The sequence below is a fragment of the Heterodontus francisci genome, chromosome 36 (genome assembly GCF_036365525.1).
Source record: "Heterodontus francisci isolate sHetFra1 chromosome 36, sHetFra1.hap1, whole genome shotgun sequence".
Classification (NCBI taxonomy): Eukaryota; Metazoa; Chordata; class Chondrichthyes; order Heterodontiformes; family Heterodontidae; genus Heterodontus; species Heterodontus francisci.
Window position 1 is genome coordinate 36,914,266 of NC_090406.1, and position 26,299 is coordinate 36,940,564.

The 26,299-nt window shown below is 42.9% G+C and overlaps 1 protein-coding gene across 2 annotated transcripts in view; it reads left to right on the forward strand.

Moving 5' to 3' along the window:
* The window catches only part of LOC137351752 (endophilin-A2-like), a 151,239-nt gene that overhangs the window by 109,250 nt on the left and 15,690 nt on the right, over positions 1 to 26,299 (forward strand). For both annotated transcript variants that reach the window (XM_068016547.1, XM_068016546.1), the window contains exons 4-7: positions 8,806 to 8,949; positions 10,547 to 10,680; positions 16,415 to 16,573; positions 18,424 to 18,527. In XM_068016547.1, coding sequence (XP_067872648.1) covers positions 8,806 to 8,949; positions 10,547 to 10,680; positions 16,415 to 16,573; positions 18,424 to 18,527 — 541 coding nt within the window. The remainder of the gene's footprint in view (positions 1 to 8,805; positions 8,950 to 10,546; positions 10,681 to 16,414; positions 16,574 to 18,423; positions 18,528 to 26,299) is intronic.

The following is a 26,299-nucleotide window of genomic DNA, read 5'->3' on the forward strand; positions in this document are numbered from 1 at the left end:
ACCTGGGATAGATCCCATCCGGACCTGGAGACTTGTCCACCTTAATGCCTTTTAGAATACCCAACACTTCCTCCCTCCTTAAGCCGACTTGACCTAGAGTAATCAAACATCTGTCCCTAACCTCAACATCCGTCATGTCCCTCTGCTCGGTGAATACCGATGCAAAGTACTCATTTAGAATCTCACCCATTTTCTCTGATTCCACGCATAACTTTCCTCCTTTGTCCTTGAGTGGGCCAATCCTTTCTCTAGTTACCCTCTTGCTCCTTATGTATGAATAAAAGGCTTTGGGATTTTCCTTAACCCTGTTTGCTAAAGATATTTCATGACCCCTTTTAGCCCTCTTAATTTCTTGTTTCAGATTGGTCCTACATTCCCGATATTCTTTCAAAGCTTCGTCTTTCTTCAGTCTCCTAGACCTTATGTATGCTTCCTTTTTCCTCTTAGCTAGTCTCACAATTTCACCTGTCATCCATGGTTCCCTAATCTTGCCACTTCTATCCCTCATTTTCACAGGAACATGTCTCTCCTGCACGCTAATCAACCTCTCTTTAAAAGCCTCTCACATATCAAATGTGGATTTACCTTCAAACAGCTGCTCCCAATCTACATTCCCCAGCTCCTGCCGAATTTTGGTATAGTTGGCCTTCCCCCAATTTAGCACTCTTCCTTTGGGACCACTCTCGTCTTTGTCCATGAGTATTCTAAAACTTACGGAATTGTGATCACTATTCCCAAAGTAGTCCCCTACTGAAACTTCAACAACCTGGCCGGGCTCATTCCCCAACACCAGGTCCAGTATGGCCCCTTCCTGAGTTGGACTATTTACATACTGCTCTAGAAAACCCTCCTGGATGCTCCTTACAAATTCTGCTCCATCTAGACCCCTAACACTAAGTGAATCCCAGTCAATGTTGGGAAAATTAAAATCTCCTATCACCACCACCCTGTTGCTCCTTTATCTTTCCATAATCTGTTGACATATTTGTACCTCTATCTCACGCTCGCTGTTGGGAGGCCTGTAGTACAGCCCCAACATTGTTACCGCACCCTTCCTATTTCTGAGTTCTGCCTATATTGCCTCATTGCTCGAGTCCTCCATCGTGCCCTCCTTCAGCACAGCTGTGATATCCTCTTTGACCAGTACTGCAACTCCTCCACCCCTTTTATCTCCCTCTCTATCCTGCCGGAAGCATCGATATCCTGGGATATTTAGTTGCCAATCATGCCCTTCCCTCAACCAAGTCTCAGTAATAGCAATAACATCATACTCCCAGGTACTAATCTAGGCCCTAAGTTCATCTGCCTTACCTACTACACTTCTTGTATTAAAACAAATGCACCTCAGACCACCAGTCCCTTTGCGTTCATCATCTGCTCCCTGTCTACTCTTCCCCTTAGTCATGCTGACTTCATTATCTAGTTCCTTACAGGCTTTAGTTACTACCTGCTTACTGTCCACTGACCTCATTTGGTTCCCATCCCCCACCACATTAGTTTAAACCCTCCCCAACAGCGTTAGCAAAAGCACCCCCAAGGACATTGGTTCCAGTCCGGCCCAGGTGTAGACCGTCCAATTTGTAATAGTCCCACCTCCCCCAGAACCGGTCCCAATGTCCTAAAAATCTGAACCCCTCCCTCCTGCACCATCTCTCAAGCCACGCATTCATCCTGACTATTCTTTCATTTCTACTCTGACTATCACGTGGCACTGGTAGCAATCCTGAGATTACTACCTCTGAGGTCCTACTTTTTAACTTGGCTCCTAACTCCCTAAATTCTGCTTGTAGGACCTCATCCCGTTTTTTACCTATTTCATTGGTGCCCATGTGCACAACGACAACTGGCTGTTCACCCTCCCCTTTCAGAATGTTCTGCAGCCGATCTGAGACATCCCTGACCCGTGCACCTGGGAGGCAACATACCATTTGGGAGTCTCGTTTTCGACCACAGAACCGCCTATCTACTCCCCTTACAATCGAATCCCCGATGACTATCGCCCTTCCACTCTTTTTCCCGCACTTCCGAACAGCAGAGCCAGCCACGGTGCCATGAACCTGGCTACTGCTGCCTTCCCCTGGTGAGCCATCTCCCTCAACAGTATCCAAAACTGTATACCTGTTTTGGAGGGAGATGACCGCAGGGGACACCTGCGCTGCCTTCCTGCTCTTTCTCTGCCTTTTGGTCACCCATTTCCTTTCACCCTCAGCAATGCTAATCTGCGGTGTGACCAATTCGCTAAACGTGCTATCCACGACCTCCTCAGCATCGCGGATGCTCCAAAGTGAGTCCATCCGCAGCTCCAGAGCCGTCATGCGGTCTAACAAGAGTTGCAGCTGGACACACTTCCAGCACGTGAAGGAGTCAGGGACATCAGCCGTGTCCCTGAGCTCCCACATTGAGCAAGAGGAGCATAACACGGGTCTGAGATCTCCTCCCATTTTCAATCTTGAGCTTAAGTTAGTCTTAACTTAGATAAACGAAAAAGGAAAGAAAATCTTTTACCAATCACACGAAAAAAAAAAATAGATAAAGCCTTACCTTATCTGCACACCACCGAGACCTTTTTTTTTGGTTAGAGGAGGAGGGAGGGTGGGAGACACTACAGGTGTAGTGTCTCGGGTTCAGCCGCTGCCCAAATATATAGGACTTAATTACCCGGCTGCCACCTCGCTCTCCCTGTCGCCGCTGCAAAAAGAAACCGCCAAAACAAAAAGGTAAGTTTATATAAGTTGTAAACTCACTTACCCAGCTGCCATCTCGCTCTCCCTGTCGCCGCTGCAAAAAGAAACCGCCAAAACCAAAAGGTAAGTTTATATAAGTTGTAAACTCAGTTACCCAGCTGCCACCTCGCTCTCCCTGTCGCCGCTGCAAAAAGAGTGCATCTTGTAGATGGTACACACTGCTGCCACTGTACGTCAGTGGTGACGGGAGTGAATGTTGAAGGTGGCGGATCGGGTGCCAATCAAGCAGGCTGCTTTGTCCTGGATGATGTTGAGCTTCTTGAGTGTTGTTGGAGCTGCACCTATCCAGGCAAGTGGAGCGTATTCCATCACATTCCTGACTTGTACCTTGTAGATGGTGGACAGGCTTTGGGGAGTGAGGCAGTGAGTTACTCGCCGCAGGATTCCCAGCCTCAGACCTGCTCTTGTAGGCACAATATTTCTGTGGCTGGTCCAGTTCAGTTTCTGGTCAATGGTAACCCCCAAGATGTTGATAGTGGGGCATTCAGCGATGGTAATGCCATTGCCGTCAGGGGGAGAGTGATAGAGAGATACAACACTGAAACAGGCCCTTCGGCCCACCGAGTCTGTGCTGACCAACAACCACGCATTTATACTAATCCTACATTAATCCAATATTCCCTACCACATCCCCACCATTCTCCTACCACCTACCTACAGTAGGGGCAATTTACAATGGCCAATTTACCTATCAACCTGCAAGTCTTTAGCTGTGGGAGGAAACTGGAGCATCCGGTGGAAACCCACGCAGTCACAAGGAGAACTTGCAAACTCCGCACAGGCAGGACCCAGCACCGAACCCAAGTCGCTGGAGCTGTGAGGCTGCGGTGCTAACCACTGCACCACTGTGCCGCCCCAGAGAGATGTTTAGACTCTCTCTTGTTTGAGATGGTCATTGCCTAGCAATTGTATGGCATGAATGCTACTTGCCACTTATCAGCCCAAGCCTGGATGTTGTCCAGGTCTTGCTGCATCTGGACATGGGCTGCTTCAGTAACTGAGGTGTCACGAATGGTGCTGAACATTGTGCAATCATCAGCAAACATCCCCATTTCTGACATTATGGAGGGAAGGTCATTGAAGCAGCTGAGAATGGTTGAGCCCAGGACACTACCCTGGGGAACTCTTGCAGTGATGTCCTGGGAGTGAAATGATTGACCTCCCAACAACCACAACCATCATTCTTTGTGCAAGTTATAACTCCATCCAGCGGAGAGTTTCATCTCTGATTCTCATTAACTCCAGTTTTGCTCAGGCTCCTTGATACCGTATTCTGTCAAATGTTGCCTTGATGTCAAGGGCAGTCACTCTCACCTCACGCCTGGATTGCAGCTCTTTTGTCCATGTTTGAACAAAGGCTGTAATGTGGTCAGGTGCCTGGCGGAGTGGCCCTGGCAGAAACCAAAATGAGCTTTAAGACCGAGGTGGGAAGAATGCACTGTCTTTTTTAGTTCCATTTCTCCACAACATATATTGAAATGTTTACCCAATTACCGATGCGCTCAATCATATACTCTACTCTTTATCCCAGAATAAAATGCACCAACCGGGTTTCTTTAATAAACAAAATTATCAGTTTATTATAAAACCAGACTTATCCAGTAATAAAGCAAAGCATTAACACACAGATTGAAATATGAAAGTTCCCTTTTAAAATACTCCACACACAAACACACGCCCACTGAAAAAATAAAGAAATTCACTCTGCAGAGCTGTGTTACAAAAGAAGACAAAAAAAGAATACTTTGGCCAAATACTTCTAATTCTTGAAGAAAAAATAGAAGATGCGGAAGCATGGCGGGTGTCCGGTTATATGGAGATGGGTCTTTTCTGGAGCAGTTCTTTTCAGGCGGAGTCAAGAATTAATCTGGCAGGTTTCTTCCAGCTTCTCAGGAGAAATGTGGCATCAAGGGTTTTGGTTATCACACTGAATATGCAGGGTTTTTTCAAAGGCAGGAGGAAAGAGAAGCTGACATGCTGGACCACACAAGTCCCAGGCAATGACCATCTCCAACAAGAGAGAATCTAACCATCTCCCCTTGACATTCAATGGCATTACAATCACTGAATCCTCCACTATCAACATTCTGGGGATTTCCATTGACCAGAAACTCAACTGGAGTAGCCATATAAATACCGTGGCTACAAGAGCAGGTCAGAGGCTCTGAATTCTGCGGCGAGTAACTCACCGCCTGACTCCCCAAAGCCTGTCCACCATCTACAAGGCACAAGTCAGGAGTGTGATGGAATACTCTCCGCTTGCCTGGATTGGTGCAGCTCCAACAACACTCAAGAAGCTGGACACCATTCAGGACAAAGCAGTCTGCTTGATTGGCACTCCATCCACAAACATTCATTCCCTCCACCACCGATGCACGGTGGCAGCAGTCTGTACCATCTACAACATACACTGCAGCAACGCACCAAGGCTCCTTGGACAGCAGTTTCCAAACCTGCAACCTCTACCACTTAGAAGGACAAGGGCAGCAGATGCATGGGAATACCACCACCTGCAACTTCTCCTCCAAGCCACACACCCTCCTGACTTGGAACTATATCACTGTTCCTTCACTGCTGCTGAGTCAAAATCCTGTAACTTCCTTCCTAACAGCACTATGGGTGTACCTACCCTGCATGGACTGCAGCGGTTGAAGAAGGCAGCTCACCACCCCCTTCTAAAGGACAGTTAGGGATGGGCAATAAATGCTGGCTTAACCAGCGATGCACACATCGCATGAGTGCATAAGAAAAATATTGAGCTTAAAGTACATGATTTCTCACAAAGGTTGTTCATTAACAACATCTCAAGTGTCCATTTAGTGAACTTTGTGAAAACAACACATCCATGGAATCTTTTCAGTTTTAAAATGAAATTAAAAATGGAAGCACCTTCATAACAGCGTCAGTGAGCAGGATGTTGCTGAGCAAGTGCCACTTGATAGCACTGTCGGCGACCGCTTCCATCACTTTGCTGATGATCAAGAGTAGACTGATAGGGTGGTAATTGGCCAGGTTGGATTTGTCCTGCTTTTTATGTAAAGGGCATACTTGGGCAATTTTCCACATTGCCAGGTAGATGCCAGTGTTGTAGCTGTACTGGAACAGCTTAGTTAGGGGCACGGCTCGTTCTGGAGCACAAGTCTTCAGTACTATTGCCGGAATGTTGTCAGGGCCCATAGCTTTTGCAGTATCCAATGCTTTCAGCCATTTCTTGATATCATGTGGAGTGAATCGGATTGGCTAAAGACTGGCATCTGTGATGCTGGGGACCTCAGGAAGAGGCAGAGATGGATCATCCACTCGGCAATTCTGACTGAAGATGGATGCAAATGCTTAGGCCTTGTCTTTTTTGCACTGATGTGCTGGGCTCCCCCCATCGTTGAGGAGTGTGGGGATATTTGTGGAGCCTCCTCCTCCTGTTAGTTGTTTAGTTGTCCAGCACCATTTATAACTGGATGCGGCAGGACTACAGAGCTTAGATCTGATCCGTTGGATATGGGATCGCTTAGCCCCGTCTATCGCATGCTGCTTAAGCTGTTTGGCATGCAAGTAGTCCTGTGTTCTAGCCTCACCAGGTTGACACCTCATTTTTAGGTTTGACTGGTGCTGCTCTTGGCATGCCCTCCTGCACTCTTCATTTAACCAGTGTTGGTCCCCCAGCTTGATGGTCATGGTAGAGTGGGGGATATGCTGGGCAACGAGGTTACAGATTGTTTGAATCCAGTGCTGCTGCTGATGGCCCACAGCACCTCATGGATGCCCAGTTTTGAGTTGCTAGTTCTATTTGAAATCCATCCCTTTTAGCATGGGTGTCATGCCACGCAACACGATGGTGGGTATCCTCAATGTGAAGATGGGACTTAGTTTCTACAAGGACTGTGCAGTGGGCACTCCTACCAATACAGTCATGGACAGCTGCATCTGCGACAGGTAGATTGGTGTGCATGAGGTCAAGTAGGCTTTTCACTCTTGCTACTTTCCTCATCACCTGCCGCAGACCCAGTTTAGCAGCTATGTTCTTTAGGACTCGGCCAGCTCGGTCAGTAGTGGTGCTACTGAGCCGCTTTTGGTAATAGTGGAGTCCCCTACCCAGAGTACATTCTGTGCCTTGCTACCCTCAATGTTGCTTCCAAGTGATGTTCAACATGGAGAAGCATTGATTCATCAGCCGAGGGGGGAGGGGGCGGCAGGTGGTAACCAGTAGGAGGTTTCCTTGTCCATGTTTTACCTAATACCATGAGACTTCATAGGGTCCGGAGTCGGTGTTGAGAGCTCCCAGAGCAGCTCCCTCCCGACTGTATACCACTGTGCCGCCGCCTCTGTTGGGCTCTTGTGCCGGTGGGACAGGACATACCTAGGGATGGTGATGGTAATGTCTGGACATTGTCTGGAGGGTATGATTCCCTGAGTATGATTATGTCAGGCTGTTGCTTGACTAGTCTGTGGGACAGCTCTCCCAATTTTGGCACAAGCCCCCAGCTGTTGGTAAGGAGGACTTTGCAGCATCGACAAGGCTGGGTTTTCCGTTGTCGATGCCGGGGTGGTCTGTCATTCCTTTTATTACACTTCGTAGCAGTTTGTTACCACTGAGTAGCTTGCTAGGCCATTTCAGAGTCAACCACATTGCTGTGGGTCTGGAGCCACATGTCGGCCAGGCCAGACCAGGGAAGGCGGCAGATTTCCTTCCCTAAAGGACATTAGTGAACCAGATGGGTTTTTACAACAATCAACAATAGCTTCATAGTCACCATTGGACTAGTTTTTAATTCCAGATTTATTATTTGAATTCAAAGTTCACCATCTGCCATGGTGGAATTGAAACCCATGCCCCAGAGCATTAGCCTAGGCCTCTGGATTAGTAGTCCAGTGACATTACCAATATGCCACCGCCTGCCCTGAAACTAAGGGAAAAAAAAATCAGGCTGGGTTCCTGTTTTTAATTCTTAACCATACAAGAATATATATATTTTTAAAAGCAAGATCATTTGTTCCTGTTGGCTTGTATTATATCATTTGTCAATGTTGCCACGAGTATTTGTTCAAAAAGCAGATAGAGCAATTTGCATAAGACAATTTGCTTTGTTATTATCCAGTCTATTTAATGTCTGCTAAAGGAAAAATTTGTAGGACTGTGGCAAAGGAACAGGAAAATGGGACTAATTGGATATCTCTTTCAAAGAGTCGGCCCAGGCACGGACTGAATGGTCTGCTTCTGTGCTATGTCATATGGTGATCTTGCTATCTTTTTACATTGTCATCTGTGTGCTGCTATTTCCCAAAGTGTGGGTCTTGTGCAGCCAATAGCAAACGCCATGTAAACCTGCCAGATTTTCCAAGTACAGGTGCTGGAAAGACTCACTTTATTATGAGATCTTGCTGGTGGCTGAATTTAGCAAATATGGTTTACATTGGTTTCACTGCAGATGAGGAAGACCTGAGTTTTGGGAACTGGTGGTGCAAATAGCTATCTGACATCAATATTAAAAGGTCTAAAATTCATCTCAGCCTGCTCCCACCCTTAGCAGGGGTCGGCTTGTAACCACTGGTACTTCAGGTTAAACAGCTGAATATCTTTGGGCAGATGATTGTTAAAAAATAATGCGTTGCTTTTGCCTGCTACTGGCTCTGCGATACATGTGTGTGAGTAGTCAGCAGCACCAGAAAGATAAAAGTAGCTTCAGTGCTGATTACCATTCTGGTGGGGAACTCATAATTCATGACTTCAAATTATATCTACTGCCTGTTTCAAAACCTGTAATTTACTTGAATATACAGCTCAAAATGCTTCTCCTGATGCACCCAAATTTGGATGGTTAGATCACTTAATTGTACTGCTGGAGTTTTTCAGCTCAGCTGAGCGTACTATGAAAGTTCAGACTTCAACATGAAAATCTTCATTTCATGAAGCTATGAAGTTATACTGTCCTTTTGAATTTCTATTCAATATTTCTTGATTCATTGTGTGAGCACTACATGTAAGTTGTTGGACTTTCACAATGAAAATTGTCTAGTTGTTAAGACATTTTGATTGCCAAAATTAACCCATTGCATCTTCACACAGCATCCAGAGCTAAACTAACGATGCTGAACACCGTATCAAAGATTCGTGGACAGGTAAAAAATCCAGGCTACCCTCAACCAGAAGGGCTTCTCGGAGAATCCATGATAAAATTTGGGAAGGATCTGGGTGAAGAATCAAATTTTGGTAAGTTAAGTATTTGGATTAGTGGTGATTTCATCAGTAGGAACCAGAGTTTGAAGCCCAGAGGTAGGTAGGCCAGAGCTTTTGGGATCCAAACTGTAAACATTATTTGTTTTGTTGTTGCTACATCATTTTATGCATATGTAAATTAATTTTTTTTAGGATACCTGGGCAGATATCCTCAGTGTAATTTTGTATTAATGCATTGCAGTGCATTGTAAATTAGCAGAAGTTTGCATTGTATATCACAGAAACAGTTCTTGGACTCAGCTGGGGGAGAGGGGAGGTCAAGTGTTGGGTGGAAATGAGAGGCTTTCCCACAAGACTGGAGGGATAATGGGAAGGAGAGTCAGCTGAGGCTGCCCACAAGTACTATGCTTGCTAACAATTTGCTCCTCCCTCTTAATGCAAAGGGACATGAACCTTTAAAGAAAGGAAGCTAAGGGAAAAGAAAAGTATGGAGACACTTCATTGAAGAACTGACATGGCAGTGCAGCTCATTAGAGTTCTAGTTTATAGTGCCTCAGAATTTTTTTTACCAAAGGTTTGTTGTTAATTGACTCTGATGTGCTGTGAAGGCTAGATGCTTCCGCAGAAGAAAATAATCTGAGTAACTCTGACATATCTCCTAGAAACTAGTTCCAGAACAGTGTTGAATGAAGCCTGGAGGGAACTTGCTGGTTGCGCTGTTAGCTAGGTGTGTGGGGAAACTGAACAAAAGGGTAAGAATAGAAAATGCACTAAAAGAACTATCATGCCATTTTTAAAAAGAAACAGATTATTTCACTTTATAATGAGAACTTATTCTTCCTAATGTGGGATACTCAGCAGAAAAAAGGAACGAGGCTTTTGTATGCAAGCTTCTAGAAGGAATGTTAGTTCCTAGAGTAACTTTTGTTGAGTAATTTAACAGTAAGCTTTTTTTCTTCCTAACTAATTTTTGGGTTTATTTTTGTTTTCGAAGTTGTAGACCACTGTGAGCTCAGAGATTCCCTCACTGGCATCTCTATACAGTCCAAATAATGCACTTTGAGTTTTATACAACAATTTTTTTTGTCCTTAGACATGCACAATGCTGAAACGGCAGAGCTGATTGTCAATAACCAGTTTTGTGCGCTGTTCTGGTGGCTCAATTACTGAAAGCACCATCCATTATGAAACTGAGATACACAGACCAGAAATGTCTCAAGCCAGATTCCTGGGTTGCGCCAAAATAGCTAACTTTAGCTGGTAGCAGTGGGAGTTCTAAATTTACAGTACCCCTCCACAAGGGATGGTGAAATTCAGCCAGAGCTCTCACTCCTTGTTAGCCAGTGACCCTGATGGGAAGTGTGCTTGTGCAGAAGTCAAATTAGGGCAGAATTGCACTCAACTGTCATGCCTGTCACAGTTGAATTCATTGTTCAAGGCCTTGCTGGAAGGATACACGCTCTGAAATATTTGAGGGCAAGTAGTATCCCAGCATGAGTCAACCCCATCAAGGGAGGAGGGAAAGTATTTTGGTGCAGGGTTGGAACTGGTTTTGTCATCCACTGAAGTGGCGATCCTTTCAGTTTTATGTATTTCAGTTAATTCTTGAATTCACATTTTCTGACTTAAGGAGGTGCTCTCATTGATGTTGGCGAATCGATGAAGCGGATGGCTGAGGTTAAAGACTCCCTGGATATTGAAGTCAAACAGAACTTTATTGACCCATTACAAAGTCTATGTGATAAAGATTTCAAAGAAATTCAGGTAAAGGGTTATCTATAGGTAAATAATTGCCGTACTGTCATCTCTTTTCCCTCCCAACCCCCACCCCAGAAGAAACACTACAATCTATTTTGGAATAGTTATTTTGTCTGTTGGGCTTCAGTGGTTTATGGGTACAATTGAACTTCACTGTAACTTTGGATCTTTTACCCTGATCCCATTAAAAGATTCTCTTGATGTTTGTTATAGTATGGGTGTAGAGGCCATTAATGCATTAAGCACATTTTGTCACCTGAGAGGTAGAATTCATACCTTTTTGATGCTCTCCCTGCATCATAGAGGCGAACCACCTTGTAAATTCTCTTTACAATGTTTGAAGTCACATAGACCAGAGTTTTGTGGACAAACAAATAGCGAGAAACAGGACAAATAACACATGCAAAAATTACAATACATGTATAACGCAAGCAATGGTAAAGCCCTAATATGAAAGCAAAATGCTGCAAATACTCAGCATGACAGGCACTATCTGTGGAGAGAGAAACGTAGTTAATGTTTCAGGTCGATGACCTTTCCTCACAATGGGAAAAAGTTAGAAATGTAATGGGTTTGAAGCAAGTGAAAGGGGGTGGGGGGGGGAGGGTGGAAAAAGAACAAAAGGGAAGGTCTATGGTAGGATGGAAGACAGGAGAGATTAAATGACAAAAAGTTAGTGGAGCAAGGCTAAAGGGAGTGGTAATGGGACAAGTAAAGAAACAAGCAAAGAAACAAAAGATGTATCTAGAAGAGGTCTGAATGGAAGAATAATGAATAGCTGCTATCCAAAAGCAAAAATGAAGGAAAAACAAGACTGAGACCAAAATGTGCAAAGATAAAGGATATAAAATGGGGGCAGACATTACGGTCTGAAATTGATGACCTTAATGTTGACTCTAGAAGCTTGTAGAGTTCCCAATCAAAAGATGAGATGCTGTTCCTCAAGCTTGTTGAACTTCAGCAGAAGACTGCAGGTAGCCGAGGACAGAGTGGTCACCATGAGAGCAAGGTAGTGAAATAAAATGACAGGCGACCAGAATCTTGGTATCATGCTTGCAAACTGACCGGAGTGTTCTGCAAAGCGGTTATCCAATCTGTGTTTGGTCTTCCCAGTGCAGAGCAGCCTGCATTGTGAGCAGCGAATGCAGTGTGCTAAATTGAAAGAAGTACACGTAAATTGCTGTTACACCTGGAAAGAGTGTTTGGGGCCTCGGACAAAGCAAGTAAAAGGGCAAGTGTTGCATCTGCAGAGCTTGCATGGCAAGGTGCCATAGGAAGCAGAGGGGATGTTGGGGGTGTCTGAGGAGGAGACGAGGGTGCCTGGGAGGGAACAGTCCCTTCAGAATGCTGAAAGGAGAGGGGAGGGGAAGAAGATCTGTTTGGTGCTAGCACCGTACTGGAGGTGGCAGAAATGATGGTGAATAATCCATTGATTATGGAGGCTGCTGGGGTGCAAGCTTTGGACAAGAAGAACCCTATCATGGTTGTGGGAGGGAGGGGAAGGGTTGAGAGCAGAAGTGCAGGAAATGGAGCAGACATGGTCGAGGGCCCCGTCAACCATGGTGTTGTGGGGGGTGGGGGGAAGTCCTCGGTTGAGGAAAAAGGAAGACATATCGGAAATGCTGGTATGGAAGGTAGCATCGTCAGAACAGATTGCAACATGTAAGGAGAAACTGGGGGAATGGAATGGTATCCTTGGAGGAAGCAGGTTATGGGATACTGTCGAGATAGCTGTGGGAGTCAGTCGGCTGATAGTGAATATTTGTATTTGACATTGCCCTAAATGGGTTTAAGCACATCTTCTGAGTTAGTTTGTTCATGGCTGTTCCACAAATATGGTTCCTGATATTGAAAATTCCATGTTTCCACTTGGATATAAACTTCTCATAGGAAAGTCATTTACAAATCTCTTCACCTTTTGGAAATAGTCTTTTGCTATGTCAGCATTCATAGGTGCCAAAACCAACACTTCTAGGTAGCTCCCAGATAGTTTGTTTCCTTTATTGAACTAAGCATTGCCCCATGCAATTTCTTAATTAACATAATTATATTTCAGTAGCACAGATTTTGTGCAACCAGACAAAAGCTAAATTTAAAACTGCCAAGACTGTCCGATCTAATACCAGTGGCTTGGTATGTTTTTAGCCAAGTTCCTACACATTTACATTTGATTTTGTTACGGTCGTGTTTTTGCAGTCAAGTGAGGAGGGGTTGAAGGACTTTCCTCTTTTCCTTCCTTGTTCGACCATAACAGGTTTAATTCTTTCTTAAAATGAATGTACTGGCCAATTCAGCAGGTGTTTGATTGGTTCTTGTTATGATCATCGCAAGTAAGCAATTGGACAGGTGTTTTGAATTAACAAAGAAAGAGGTTAACTTTCTTGAACCTAAACTAATAACATAATAACACACCAACTTTCACACTCTCACACACACCAGAGATTTACACACACAAAAGGGTTAGAGTGGGAAAAGGTAGATTGGTTGAGTTGGAATTCATAAAAAAGGTATACAGTCTGTGGCGTTTAGTGATTTGGCTGGCTTCTAGCTGCATTCAGTGGTCCTGAGGCTTTTAGTTTGAAGAGGTAAATGATCGGTTTGGTGAGTCTCTTGGAGACAGCAATGCGGATGATTTCCTCCAGTGTGGTTTCTGATTGAAGCCGGAGTATGCAAAGATGGTCAGTCAACAAGCAGGATTTAAAAGCTTTCAAGCTGGAATGGGGAGCAAGAGAGAGGGACCCGCACTTAGGGTCTGCTCAGGTCAGAGTCCAGTTGCTTCTCCTCTGCTGCAGAAAAAACACCAGCTTAAAACCACAAATAGGGAGGGGCTTGTCATATGACAGTGACTCAGTGATTCAAACATAGCAGTTAGCAGTATTTTTCTGCTTGCTGCAAAGAGCAGGTCGTTCCTTTAAAGGTCTTGGGTCTTGCTGGGAAATGCAGACATTTTGTCTCCCTCCTCAAAATCCTTTGCAATGTAGGATACAGTGTAGTAAACTAGGTGATCACTTTAAGCTGAAAGGATGACTTTGCTGGCAGCTTATCTTTTTAAAAATGTCGTTAAAAAATATGTAATTTCAGATTTCCAGTCAATGGATTAAAGAATATTAACATTCAACAAAACACATTGGCGTAACAATGTGAATTTAAGTGTATGAGGACCATGCTTGAGAAGTGAATATAACTTTCTCAATACAAAAGGAGAATTATAAATTTCTTCCATCCGAGGTGAAATTATGGACAGATTCACAACCATATATAATGTCGCGCCAAGATGGTTCCTATTGGTGGATTCAGACCTCGTGCAAATATAGCTGTGCAAATGGAACCTTCTGCACTTTGGATCGTGAAGGACAAAATTCAGCAGGGCTAGAGAGGAAAAATATGTAATGATGCCTCAAATTGTTCTTTTCCAAAGGGGTATTAATAAACATTTGTTATTGTGCAAAATTATCCAAACTGATTTTGTACAAATGCAGAGTGATGGCACTAGCTAACAAATCACTGGGAAATCTGAGCAGGTTTTGGACATGTCAGTATTGATCAATCCTTCAAACCAGAAACGAACTCTAGCGCAATTCACTCTCGAGCATAATTGATGAATTGTGAATAAAGGGGAAAGTAATTTGTAGGTCTAATTCAAATAGATAATTTGTATAATTAAACATGCCAGTTCTTTAAGCCACAGGAAAACCCCTTATTTACATTAATGAGATCATCAGTTTAAACCAGCAGATGTGATCTAAGATGAGACCGCATTCAAAGTTTGTCAACAGAACAATAGAGATTCTGTCACATAGTCATTAAACCCAAGTTCAGTGAACCCACGATAAGAACTAAATGTCAATCCTAAGTTCTTACAAGTAAGGGTTGCCTGTACACCTGTTTCTCTATCAAGTAAGCCAGTAATGCCTAAGGTAGAAACCCATGGAATATTTGTTGCTTTTTGCACTTAGTGTTTAAAATGAGTCTTGCATAAGGTAGGTTAATAAACTGTACCTCTAGGATGGGATAAAGTAGCTGTTTTGTTGGGGAATTGCATGATAGAGATGCAAATGAGGAAAAACATGGTGTCTGCTGTTTCCTGCCATTGCTGTCTTCAGGTGTTGAACACAGGCCACCTGTTAGATCCCAGCTATCCGGGATCGGCAGAGATGGTCTCTGCAAAAACTGAAGACCACTGCCATGCACTAGCCCCATTGAAGTAAAAAAAAATTCTATTTGGGAAGCTAGCAGTCTGCTTCTTTCTCTCAATGTGGCAGGCTCCTATTCTGGCATGACACCTCACTAGAGGCTGGGAAGCCCCCCATATGTTCATGATTCTGGGACTGGAGATATGCTGGGGTCAACAGGGCATCTCCAAGGCAGGCAGAATTGGCAAAGTAATGCTTCAGCGGGTCAATTGAAATTTTCCGGACTGAGATCAATAGATTTTTGTTAGAAAGACTATCAAGAGAATTGGAGAAAAGGCAAGTAAATGAGATTGAGGTGCAAATCAGCAGTGATCTAACTGAATGGTGGTACAGGGTCAAGGAGCTCCTAGTCCGATGCTCCTCAAAATTATCTTTTGGTGCTGATGCAGTCGGCCAACAAAGCATTTAATGGTGAAATATAAAGCCAAATCACTGATGTGCTGTACTTTATGGTGGAACAGTGAGTAGAGAATGGGTTTGTGACTCATTCATTGCATATGTGATCCTGCTGTGTTATTGGGGAAAACGTACGAGTAGAGGAAAGATGCTTTTGCTCCCCCACAGTCAGTTTTGCATGCACCTCTTTGAAACGGGCCGAGAAACAGCTTTGCCAAAAGTTCAGGAGTAGCTTCTCTAACTGTCACCCAATGCTTTATAACTTAAAGGTGACCTAAATGAAAGGGAAGCAGATACCATGTAATTGCAGAGGAAACGGAGGAGAAAGATGGAAGTTGTGGCCCTTGAACATGACTAAAATATTCTTGACTGTGTTCTGCTTTCCGATCCTGAGCAAAGCCTTGATATACAATCACAGCATCTCCCAAATAGACTGATTTGGAGTTCCAATGTTGACAGTCATATTAAATTGTCCATGTTGATCGAATTTTATTGGTCTGGCTGCCAACCACAGCATATTAAAGAAAACTTGTCTGTTACATCAGCTGACCATGGAATAATAGTGACTTTAATGTTGAGACACATTCATTCCCCATGAACTGTCCTACTGAAGAGTTAACACTGAACAGCTTAAGGGACAAGACAAATATGATTTATCAAAAAGCATTTGACTGCATGGTAACGAATTGAAAATGCTTCCTATGTAGCTTAAAGAGTTTATATACTGTGTTGGTGTTACTAGGCTATGTAAACCAGAAGGCTACAGGTTTAATCCTGGTCTGTGCTGAGGTACCTGATGTCATTTGGGGTGCTACAATTGGCCTCAGTGCTCCTGTGAGAGAGAGGGGAAAAATTACTCCCGATTACTCTCTAATGGCCCCATGGGGGAAGGAGCGCAGGTGAAGCTATCTGGTAACAACAGTGTTGTGCTCAGTTATGTCTCCCCAAAAGTCCAATAGCCTGTAACACTCAATATCTGGGTTCGCATAACAAGAATGATTAAATGGGTAAGATCCTGAGGATTGTTGGCACTAGTAGAACTATGCAGAGTAAGAGTATCAATGCAAGAGTCTTCAGGAGAAAAGAAACAGAAAAACTATATAAGAATGTTTGAGATTAATGCATATTACATATTCATTTTGCAATTGTAGCATCACTTGAAGAAATTGGAGGGTCGGCGCCTGGACTATGACTACAAGAAGAAGCGACAGGGTAAAATCCCTGAAGAGGAGATTAGACAAGCCATGGAGAAATTCGATGAGTCCAAAGATGTGGCAGAAACTAGCATGTATAATCTTTTAGAAACTGATGTAAGAATGATCTCATAACTCCAGCTACTCTGTTCTCTCTTTTTTCTGTATGTTTATGATGCAGTATTCATGATTTGGAATAAATAATATGGCTTTGAATATCGGTGACAGGATTATGTGTTATGGTGAAGGCATTAGTTCGCAAAACATTGTGTTTGGAAGACTCCTAGTGGCTTAGTAAAGGCACCACTCGATGCCATTCTGCATCATACAAAGACCAGGAATGTTCCCAATTTGATTTTTATTATGAGTTTGTTCATTTCAGCTGTAAGGCTTCAGTACACATGGGCTAAATGGAAAAAGTCAGTATTAAGATCACTATCCAGTGGCACTGCTCGAAATTGCACATGCATAGCTTATTATTAAAGCAGAAAATTAGACGCAGCTGTGATGCTCCTAGTCAAATAACCTGCCAACACACTCCTTTTTTGCTAACATAACAATCTCAGCAAAGGTCTGTGTCTTTTGATGGAAAGGCAAGGAAAGGGAAAAATGATGACAGATGTTGTGAAATAAAAACGCTTTTACTGGTTTACTTGTGAATATTGAACTCGTAAATGTACCATTATACCTCCTAGGATTGTACTTCTGGTTTATATGTGATGGAAATGGAGTAAGTGTTGCTTCATACAATCATCCAATGCAAGTAGTATAAAATAAGTGTGTGTAGAACATTACAGTAATTAACTGAGGCTTTACTGACTGCACTGAGAACATTTGCCAAGCTCTCATTGAAGGGTTGGTTAGATTTATAATGAATCTAACTTCATTTCTATAACAACATAAGATTCTTTTGGCTATGCTCAACAGCAGTTTTTACAATTTTACTGACAACCAATCCAGGGTTGCAGTGTTGGTCAGGGCAGAATGAATGTTTGGTTCTTCCCCGATTTGGAATGTTCTAATCCTGCAGATTGCTTCATCGAGGGGCTCAGCCAAGGGATAATTTAAACATCCAAGTTCTGAAGATGAGTCACACACAAAACATAAGTTGCCCTGTTTGTGCTGCTGGATACTGAAAAATACCCATGTAAACTCCTGAAATCCTGTCACTGAATCTTCTTTCTGTTGTTTCCTCCCTTCCTTAATGTTCCTACCTCATCTTTCATGTGTGAACCCATGTTCTGTTTGTGTCTATTAGAAGAAGAAATAACTTAGATTGATATAGAATTATATGTCATTGAAATGTGCCAAAGCATTTGACGCAATGCACCACTTTTGGACTTCAGTGCTTGTTATGTTGGCAAACATAGCAGCCATGGTGCAGCAGCAAAATCCCGATGGGATGAATCAACAGTTAGTCTGTGATTTTGGTGATATTGGTGGAGGGAGGAATGTTGATCAGGACAATAGGATCCCTCCTTGAAATGCCATATTTAATGGGCAGACAGAACCTCATTTTAACCTCTCATGCAAGGGACTGCAATTCCTAACCGCAGCATTTCCTCAGCACGATACTTGAGTGCTGTAGAGTGCATTGGGACTAAATAAATCTGTCCCATACCTTTATTTTTCACATATTAAGTTGGAATATGACAGTGAAGGAGGGAATACCCAACATAAGGATGGGAGAGGCAAACTTATACAGGTTCCCAAATGCACTGTATTGGCCTCGGTAGAAAAGTGCCCTGGTGTGTTTTTGTTGATCCTGAACCGATTCTGAAGCTCAGCAGAATTTATAAATGTAAAAGAGTTTAGACATGAATCAGTCTTGCCTCTGTAAATGAATATTGGACAGATGTGCCTCTCAGGATGGGAGACATTCACTTTATGGGGGATTATGTCACCTATTGATATCAAATTTCTACATACTTTAAAATAGCCTAAACCAAATATGAATTTTCTTACAGATCGAGCAGGTCAGTCAAATGTCAGCCCTGGTGGAGGCACAACTTGATTATCACAGACAAGCTGTACAAATTCTGGAGGAGCTCTCTGATAAGCTAAAAGAAAGGTAAGAAACCAAATATGTACAACCCCAGTCAGCTGTCCAATGGGATAGGGATGTTTCCCCTGATTTGGGAGCCCTTAGCCTAAATGTACGGATACATTTTTGTGGTATTGGGACCACTACGTGCAGGACATATTCTTCTCACCTGTCTGATTGTAACTTGTGCTCTGTTCACTGGCACTTTAAATATCATGCTCTAAACAGCTGTACATTTAAATGGTGGAGAGTGAACATTATGTAACACAGGTCATTACTGGTAACCATTATCAGAATCAAGTGGGCAGGAAGAGGTGGCGACTGGCAAATAATGTTTGTGGTAATTAAAATGTCATGGTACTGTTGCAATTTAAGAGCATAGAAAATTTATTTTATTAGCTAATTTATTTTTGCTTTTGAGCGATCTCTCTGGGAAAGTACCACTCTGATATCCTAAAATAAACCACTTATAAAAGGAACACTTAGGTTTAAATCACACATTTCGTAACCTTAGGATGTCCCAAAAAACTTTACAGCCAATGAAGTATTTAAGTGTAGTCACTGTTACAGGATATAACTTTTGGGATATGAAGGAATGGTGAAGCATGTTGCTAAAATGATAGCGATCAATTCTAGTCCCATTATGAGATGCTTTAAGCAGCAGTCATATCAGTGCACAAGTGGATGAAAATTGTGCCAGCCTGCCACAGACAATTGTGTTGCTAAAAGCCCAGATTTAAATACTATGGTCATTAGAATAATTTTTATATTGCATCTTAATAAGGTGTTGGGCCATTGATTTCCACCATTTAGGTTTCTTGCAGCAGCTGGAACCTCAGAAAAATTTGTCTTTCCGATGGTTGGTCTTAGCAAATCAAGCAAGAGTACTGAGGTAGCCACAGTGTTGTTCATGATCTCCCTTGAGAGCTGGTGGCCCTACAATCCCACTAAGTGGAATGTAAAAATTGCATAAATGAGTACTGAGCTTGAAGTTGTTAACTAATTAAAATTCACTTCAGGATTCGTTTTTTTTATTTTGTCTTGTGTCCAGCCAGAGGGGGGGTGTCCATTAACTGGAGGCCAGTATGTTGAATTTAGAGCACGGTGTGTTATTCTTCGGCTTTGCACAGAGTCCATTTCTATCTGATAAATACGCTGTGCTTTCTGAGATTCTCAGAATGCCTGCTGTTGGACAGTCTGGAATCTGTTTCCTTGGTAACGGATCTCTTTCTAAAAGCCTGATTCATTGCAAACATTTCATTCTGGTGGTAAGGTTGTTGGCCAGGAAAGGTTATTTCAAAAACTGGGAGGAAAATGGCACAGCTGCTCAGAGCAAGTAGCTCTAGTTTGTGTGTGATCTTTGAACGTTGAGGAAATTTCCGCATGAAGCACATCCTGGCTGTCCCATTGTGAAAGTGCCATGTGTCGGCTTTTCAAAGGAAACATCCCACAGTTCCAAATGGATGTAGTTAGAAATACAATGGTTTCACTTCAGTTTATTCCTTCCCCTCCCCCAGTGTTTGTTTTTCTTGTCTCCCTCTCCCTCTCCCTTCCTTCCTCTACATCAAACTCTGGTGAAGAGGAAGCTTTTTACTTTTGTTGGTAAGTGCAGCGATTTGCAACTTGTAGAAAATGAACAGTAGGACGGAGGCCCTTTTTTTTTGCTGTGTCTGACAGAAGCACAAGAAGTCAGATTGTAGATAGGTTTGGAGGTTTAAAGGTTTCCTCCTTTTTGTTAAGAATGTGCTGACAGCACCAGAGGTACATGTAAATTGTTGGCATCAAACTAATAATATAAACACATCATTAAGATGCCTTGGCTATTCATCAGAGCCACCTAGTGGCTAAAAGCACACCCTTATTTACTGTGTACAGGCAAGAAAACCCAAATTTGATTGCAGATCTATCTGGAGCAAGAGATATCAGCGAGAGCAGTTGTTGGTTTACTGCAACTGACTATGCTATCTCTAAGCCAGGAAACGGTCTCCCTCTCCTCATCACTATCCACCAATCCTTACTGGAAAGTGTGCATGTGGACAAGATAGGTCTTGGCTGTGATAGTCCAGTGGTAAATCAAAGCTCATTGTCTTGACTGACAAATAAGTGATCCTTGAATGAGATCCTGTAGCAGGGGGCATAGATTTAAGGTAAGGGACAGGAGGTTTAGAGGAGATTTGAGGAAAAGAATTTTCACCCAGAGGGTGGTTGCAATTTGGAATGCACTGTCTGAAGGGTTGGTAGAGGCAGGAACCCTCACAACATTTAAGAAATATTTAGATGAGCACTGTTTCTGTGCTGTATAACTCTGACTGCTGGTGCCTCTGAAATTGTATCTCAGCTGGAGTCCACCACCTTCAGAAGAAGGACAAGGGATCGAAGAGGGATGGAGAATCTTTTTTTTCTCTCTCTGGCTGAGGAGCTGTGACATCATGCCAATTCAGGTGTTCTCCAGATACTTTCGCTCATGCCCAAAGTGAAAAACTACTTCCACAGGCAAAACTACACTTCCTGTGAGCCATAATCTGACCTTTTGCCTGAAGTAATCTGGTAGCAAGCTGCAGGTTGCACAATGAATCACTTCACCAATAAGCTAAGAGCTGAAGATAATATAGATTCTGACTATAAATTCCTGACTCCTCAGAACGATGAGTAAATAATTCTTGACACTATATCTCAGGTTAAATATTGAATCAGGTTTATTAAGTAAGGTTTAAGAGAAATATGAACAAGCCGTGCAGGTTTCACTAGGTTGCAAAACTTTGCTTAATTCACTCCCCCCTGCTCTCATGCTCACACCTCTATCCTGGGATTGCTGCAGTGTTCCAGTGAGCATCAACGCAAGCTCCAGGAACAACATCTCATTTACCGATTAGGCACGCTGAAGCCCGCTGGACTGAACATTGAATTCAATAATTTCAGAGTATGATGGGTCCCCCTTTTTATGTTTATTTTTTATTTGGTTATTTTATTTTAGGTTTTTTAGTATGTTTAGTTTGTTTCTGCTGTGCCTACCCACTCTTTGTGTTTTTAAATTTTTTTTTAATGTTTGTGCTTGGAGTGCTTTGTGCTTTACTGTCTGTTCACACCCTCTCTGTACTAACGCTTTGTCTTTCAGCACACTATTAACATACCGTTTGCCTTTGTTCCATGACCTTCTGATCAGTTATTCTCTGTGACCTTGTCCTATCAACATCTTCTGTTTTGTTATCTCTTGCCCCACCCCCTGCTTTACTTAAAATATTTTACATTTCTAATATTTTTCAGTTCTGAAGAAGGGTCACTGACCTGAAATGTTAGCTGTGCTCCTCTCTGCACAGATGCTGCCAGACCTGCTGAGTATTTCCAACATTTCTTGTTTTTATTTCAGATTTCCAGCATCTGCAGTATTTTGCTTTTATATTACCTTAATTCACTCTCCCCATTTCAAAAAAAATACAGAAATCAGTCATTTTTGTAACTTAACATGTTTATGAAGAAAAGTGTTACATGTTGCATGAAACTAAAATCCTCCATTACCGTGAACCGTGCAACAGTGTACCAAGGAGGTGACTGTGAAATCAAGAAAAGGCTCCAATTATTTTCTCAAGTGGACTCTGAATATAGAGCTGTCAGTCAACACCATCAAATATCCTGGCTGAAATGTCTGCTACAACAGACTGGTCAACCAGCAAACTCAAAATATTGGCTCTGCCTCTTTCTTGTAGCCTGGACATTGATGTTAACTGTTTCTATCACCTGGGTGAACTTTGTGTCCAACACTAGTTAAGCAGTCCATCTCGACAGAGAGGTGATTCATGACCATTGAAGTGACATAGGCACATGATCCTCAAATTGTGTGCATTTCATGTACATATAGATGGGCTCCTTTTTAGCAAGTAGTAATTAAGGAGGCCACAAGCTGGCCAGCTATCATAATCCTATAAAGGTGCATTAAAAATGTAAAAATTGACAGATCTATCACAGTGCCAGCGTAACCCTGTAACCACACTTGTGACAACTTCCTTTGAGTATAAAACCCAGAAGTTGTAGCCTTGATAAATCACTTACTAGTTTTTGCAGGATTTGGTTGACTCTGTGTTTGAACACAGAAGAATTGATTAACTTTCATGTAAGCCATATCGACCCACCATAGCATATCGGAAGTTTGAGCAAGCTTGAACTAATGACCCCAGAATAGGCCATAAATGATGCAAGCAAAATGGGAAATTTGTTAAATACCACAAACATTGATTTTATAGGATGTGTTTCAGAGCATTCAGAACATTACTCAGCAATAATCTGTTCACCAATGCTCAGTTTGAGTTCCAGCTCAACTCCAGACCTCATTACAGCCTTGGTCCAAACATGGACAAAAGGCTTGAATTCCAGAGGTGAGGTGGGAGTGACTGTCCTTGACATCAAGGCAGCATTTGACCGAGTGTGGCAGCAAGGAATCCTAACGAAATTCAAGTCAATGGGAATTGGAGGGGAAACTCTCCACTGGTTGGAGTCATATCTAGCACCTAGGAAGATGGTTGTGGTTGTTGGAGCCCCAGGACATTGCTGCAGGAGTTGCTCAAGGTAGTGTCCTAAGCTCAACCATCTTCAACTGCTTCGTCAATGACCTTCATTCCAACATAAGGTCAGAAATGGGGATGTTCGCTGATTGATTGTACAATGTTCAAAACCATTTGCAGCTCCTCAGAAACTGAAGCAGTCCACGCCTGTATGCAGTGAGACCTGGACGACATTCAGGCTCGGGCTTAGTTGAGTTGAGTTGAGAGATACAGCACTGAAACAGGCCCTTCGGCCCACCGAGTCTGTGTCGACCATCAACCACCCATTTATACTAATCCTACACTAATTCCATATTCCTACCACATCCCCACCTGTCCCTATATTTCCCTACCACCTACCTATACGAGGGGCAATTTATAATGACCAATTTACCTATCAACCTGCAAGTCTTTGGCATGTGGGAGGAAACCGGAACACCTGGAGGAAACCCACGCAGACACAGGGAGAACTTGCAAACTCCACACAGGCAGTACCCAGAATTGAACCTGGGTCGCTGGAGCTGTGAGGCTGCGGTGCTAATCACTGCGCCGCTGTGCCGCCCTGATAAGTGGAAAGTGACATTCATGCCACACAAGAGTCAGGCAATGACCAACTCCAACAAAAGAGAATCTAACCATCTCCTCTTGATATTCAGCAACATTACCATCACCAAATCCCCCACCATCAACATCTTGGGGGGTTACCATTGACTAGAAACTTAACTGGACCAGCCATATAAATACTTTGGCTACAAGAGCAGGTGAGAGGTTGGGAATTCTGCAGTGAGTAACTCACCGCCTGACTCCCCAAAGCCTATCCACCATCTACAAGGCATAAGTCAGGAGTGTGATTGAATACTCTCCACTTGTCCGCCTGAGTGCAGCTCCAACAACACTCAAGAAGCTTGACAGCATCCAGGACAAAGCAGCCTGCTTGATTGGCACCCCATCCACCACCTTAAATACTCACTCCTTCCAACACTGGCACACAGTGACAGCAGTGTGTGCCATCTACAAGATGCACATCAACTTACCAAGACTACTTAAACAACACCTTCCAAACCCGCGACCTGTACCACCTAGAACAGAGGTCTGCAACCTGCTGCTCCTGAGCCGCATGCAACTCTTCAATATGTCTTAGGGCTAAAGGGATCAAGGGATACAGGGAGAAAGCGGGAACAGGGTACTGAGTTTGGATGATCAGCCATGATCGTATTGAATGGGCGGTGCAGGCTCTAAGGGCCGAATGGCCTACTCCTGCTCCTATTTTATCTGTTTCTATGTCATTTGCAGCTCCCAACCTTTTCCAGTTGCAACCATTATTGTTTCTAGTATAGCTGAGACAATAAATTATTAATATGCTTTTAGAAGCTTTTTTTATCACGTGTATCAATAGTTCAATAGTTGAAATAATTGTATGCATCTTAAGTTATAGCTGGTTTCAAAGATGACTTTGACAAAATTATAGTTTTAGAAATTGATAATTCAATGTTAGGTCTACTTTAGTTTTGATTCTTTTCTATTAATGCATAGATAAAATACATATATTTATTATATATGCAAATTATGCATTCTACCAGAGATACTTTGCAATTTGCCACGTTCAGTTTAAAAATGCCGAAAATTCATTTTGCAGCAAATTCCACAAATTTTTATTTTAAATGGCTCTTCAGGTTAAAAAAAAAAATTTGCTGACCCCTGACCATGAAGAACAAGGGCTGTAGACGCATGGGAACATCACCACCCGCAAGATCTCCTCCAAGTCCCACACCATTCTGACTTGGAACTATATCGCCATTTCTTCATTGCCACTGGGTCAAAATCCTGGAGCTTCCTCCCTAACAGTACTGTGTGTTCCTACACCACATGGACTCAGCGGTTCAAGAAGGCGGCTCACCACCACCTGCTCAAGGGCATTTAGGAATGGGCAATAAATGCTGGTCTTGTCAGTATGCACACATCCTAAGAAAAGAAAAAAAACTTGTCCAATCTAATTTTTAATGTTGACAGTTTCTGCCTCAACCACTAACTTCACAACTCTTTGTATAGAATTTTTCTCCTGTTCTCTGTTCACTGTGTGGCGCAGTGGTTAGCACTGCAGCCTCACAGCTCCAGCGACCCGGGTTCGGTTCTGGTTACTGCCTGTGTGGAGTTTGCAAGTTCTCCCTGTGACCGCGTGGGTTTCCACCGGGTGCTCCGGTTTCCTCCCAGAGCCAAAGACTTGCAGGTTGATAGGTAAATTGCCCATTGTAAATTGCCCATTGTAAATTGCCCTTAGTGTAGGTAGGTGGTAGGAGGATTGAGTGAATGTGGGATTAATGTAGGATTAGAATAAATGGGTGGTTGATGGTCGGCACAGACTCGGTGGGCTGAAGAGCCTGTTTCAGTGCTGTATCTCTCTGACTCTATAAATCTCTTGTGTTTAATCTTGTATCGATGACCTCTTGTTCTAGGCCCCTCAACTAATGGAAATAACTACTGTCTACCTTATACCATCTCAAACACTTCTATCATATTGTCTCATAATCACCATTTGTCTGACAATAAAGGCCCTATTTTCAAGTCTTTGGTATTTGTATTTCCTCGTACAAGACAGCTTCCTGGTGAATCTGCATCGTACTTTATTTAAAAGCTCCTCATCCTAACTAAAGATTTGGGTCTTTTATCATTACCTCTTATTTTTTAAATTGTATACTTGTGATAAGCCTAAAAATTCATTGCTTCTATTTTATGGCTTTATCAACTTGAGGTGCTGCTGTTAATGTCCAGTGAACCTGTACTCCCAAATGCCTCTGCTCTTCCACAACACCAGGCCTACTTCAATTCAGACTATAAGTCCTGTTTTTTGTTCAGCAGAATGTATTACCTCACACTTACAAACATTAAATTCCACCTGCCATCTTATCAATACCCTTTTGCAGCTTCCTTCAGCTTTTTGTTTTGGTATCTCCTGCAAATTTCAGCACCAGTCCCTCTTGGGTATATCCAAATACACGGTCAACAGAAGTGAACTCAGACTCCACTATCTTCTGCCGACCACTTGCAAAGTATCCCTTTGCCTCCCACTTTCTGTTTTTTTACATTCCAACCAATTTTTAATCTGGTTTTTCATCCTCTCCCCAAATTCCATATCCCTTAATCTGCTCTCATAATTTTCCATGTCTTAAAAGTCATGCACACTACATCCACTGCATTTCCCCCATCTACCATATCTGTTCTCTCTGCATAAAAAAGAGGTTTCTCAGGTCTGATTGTCCCTTTGGA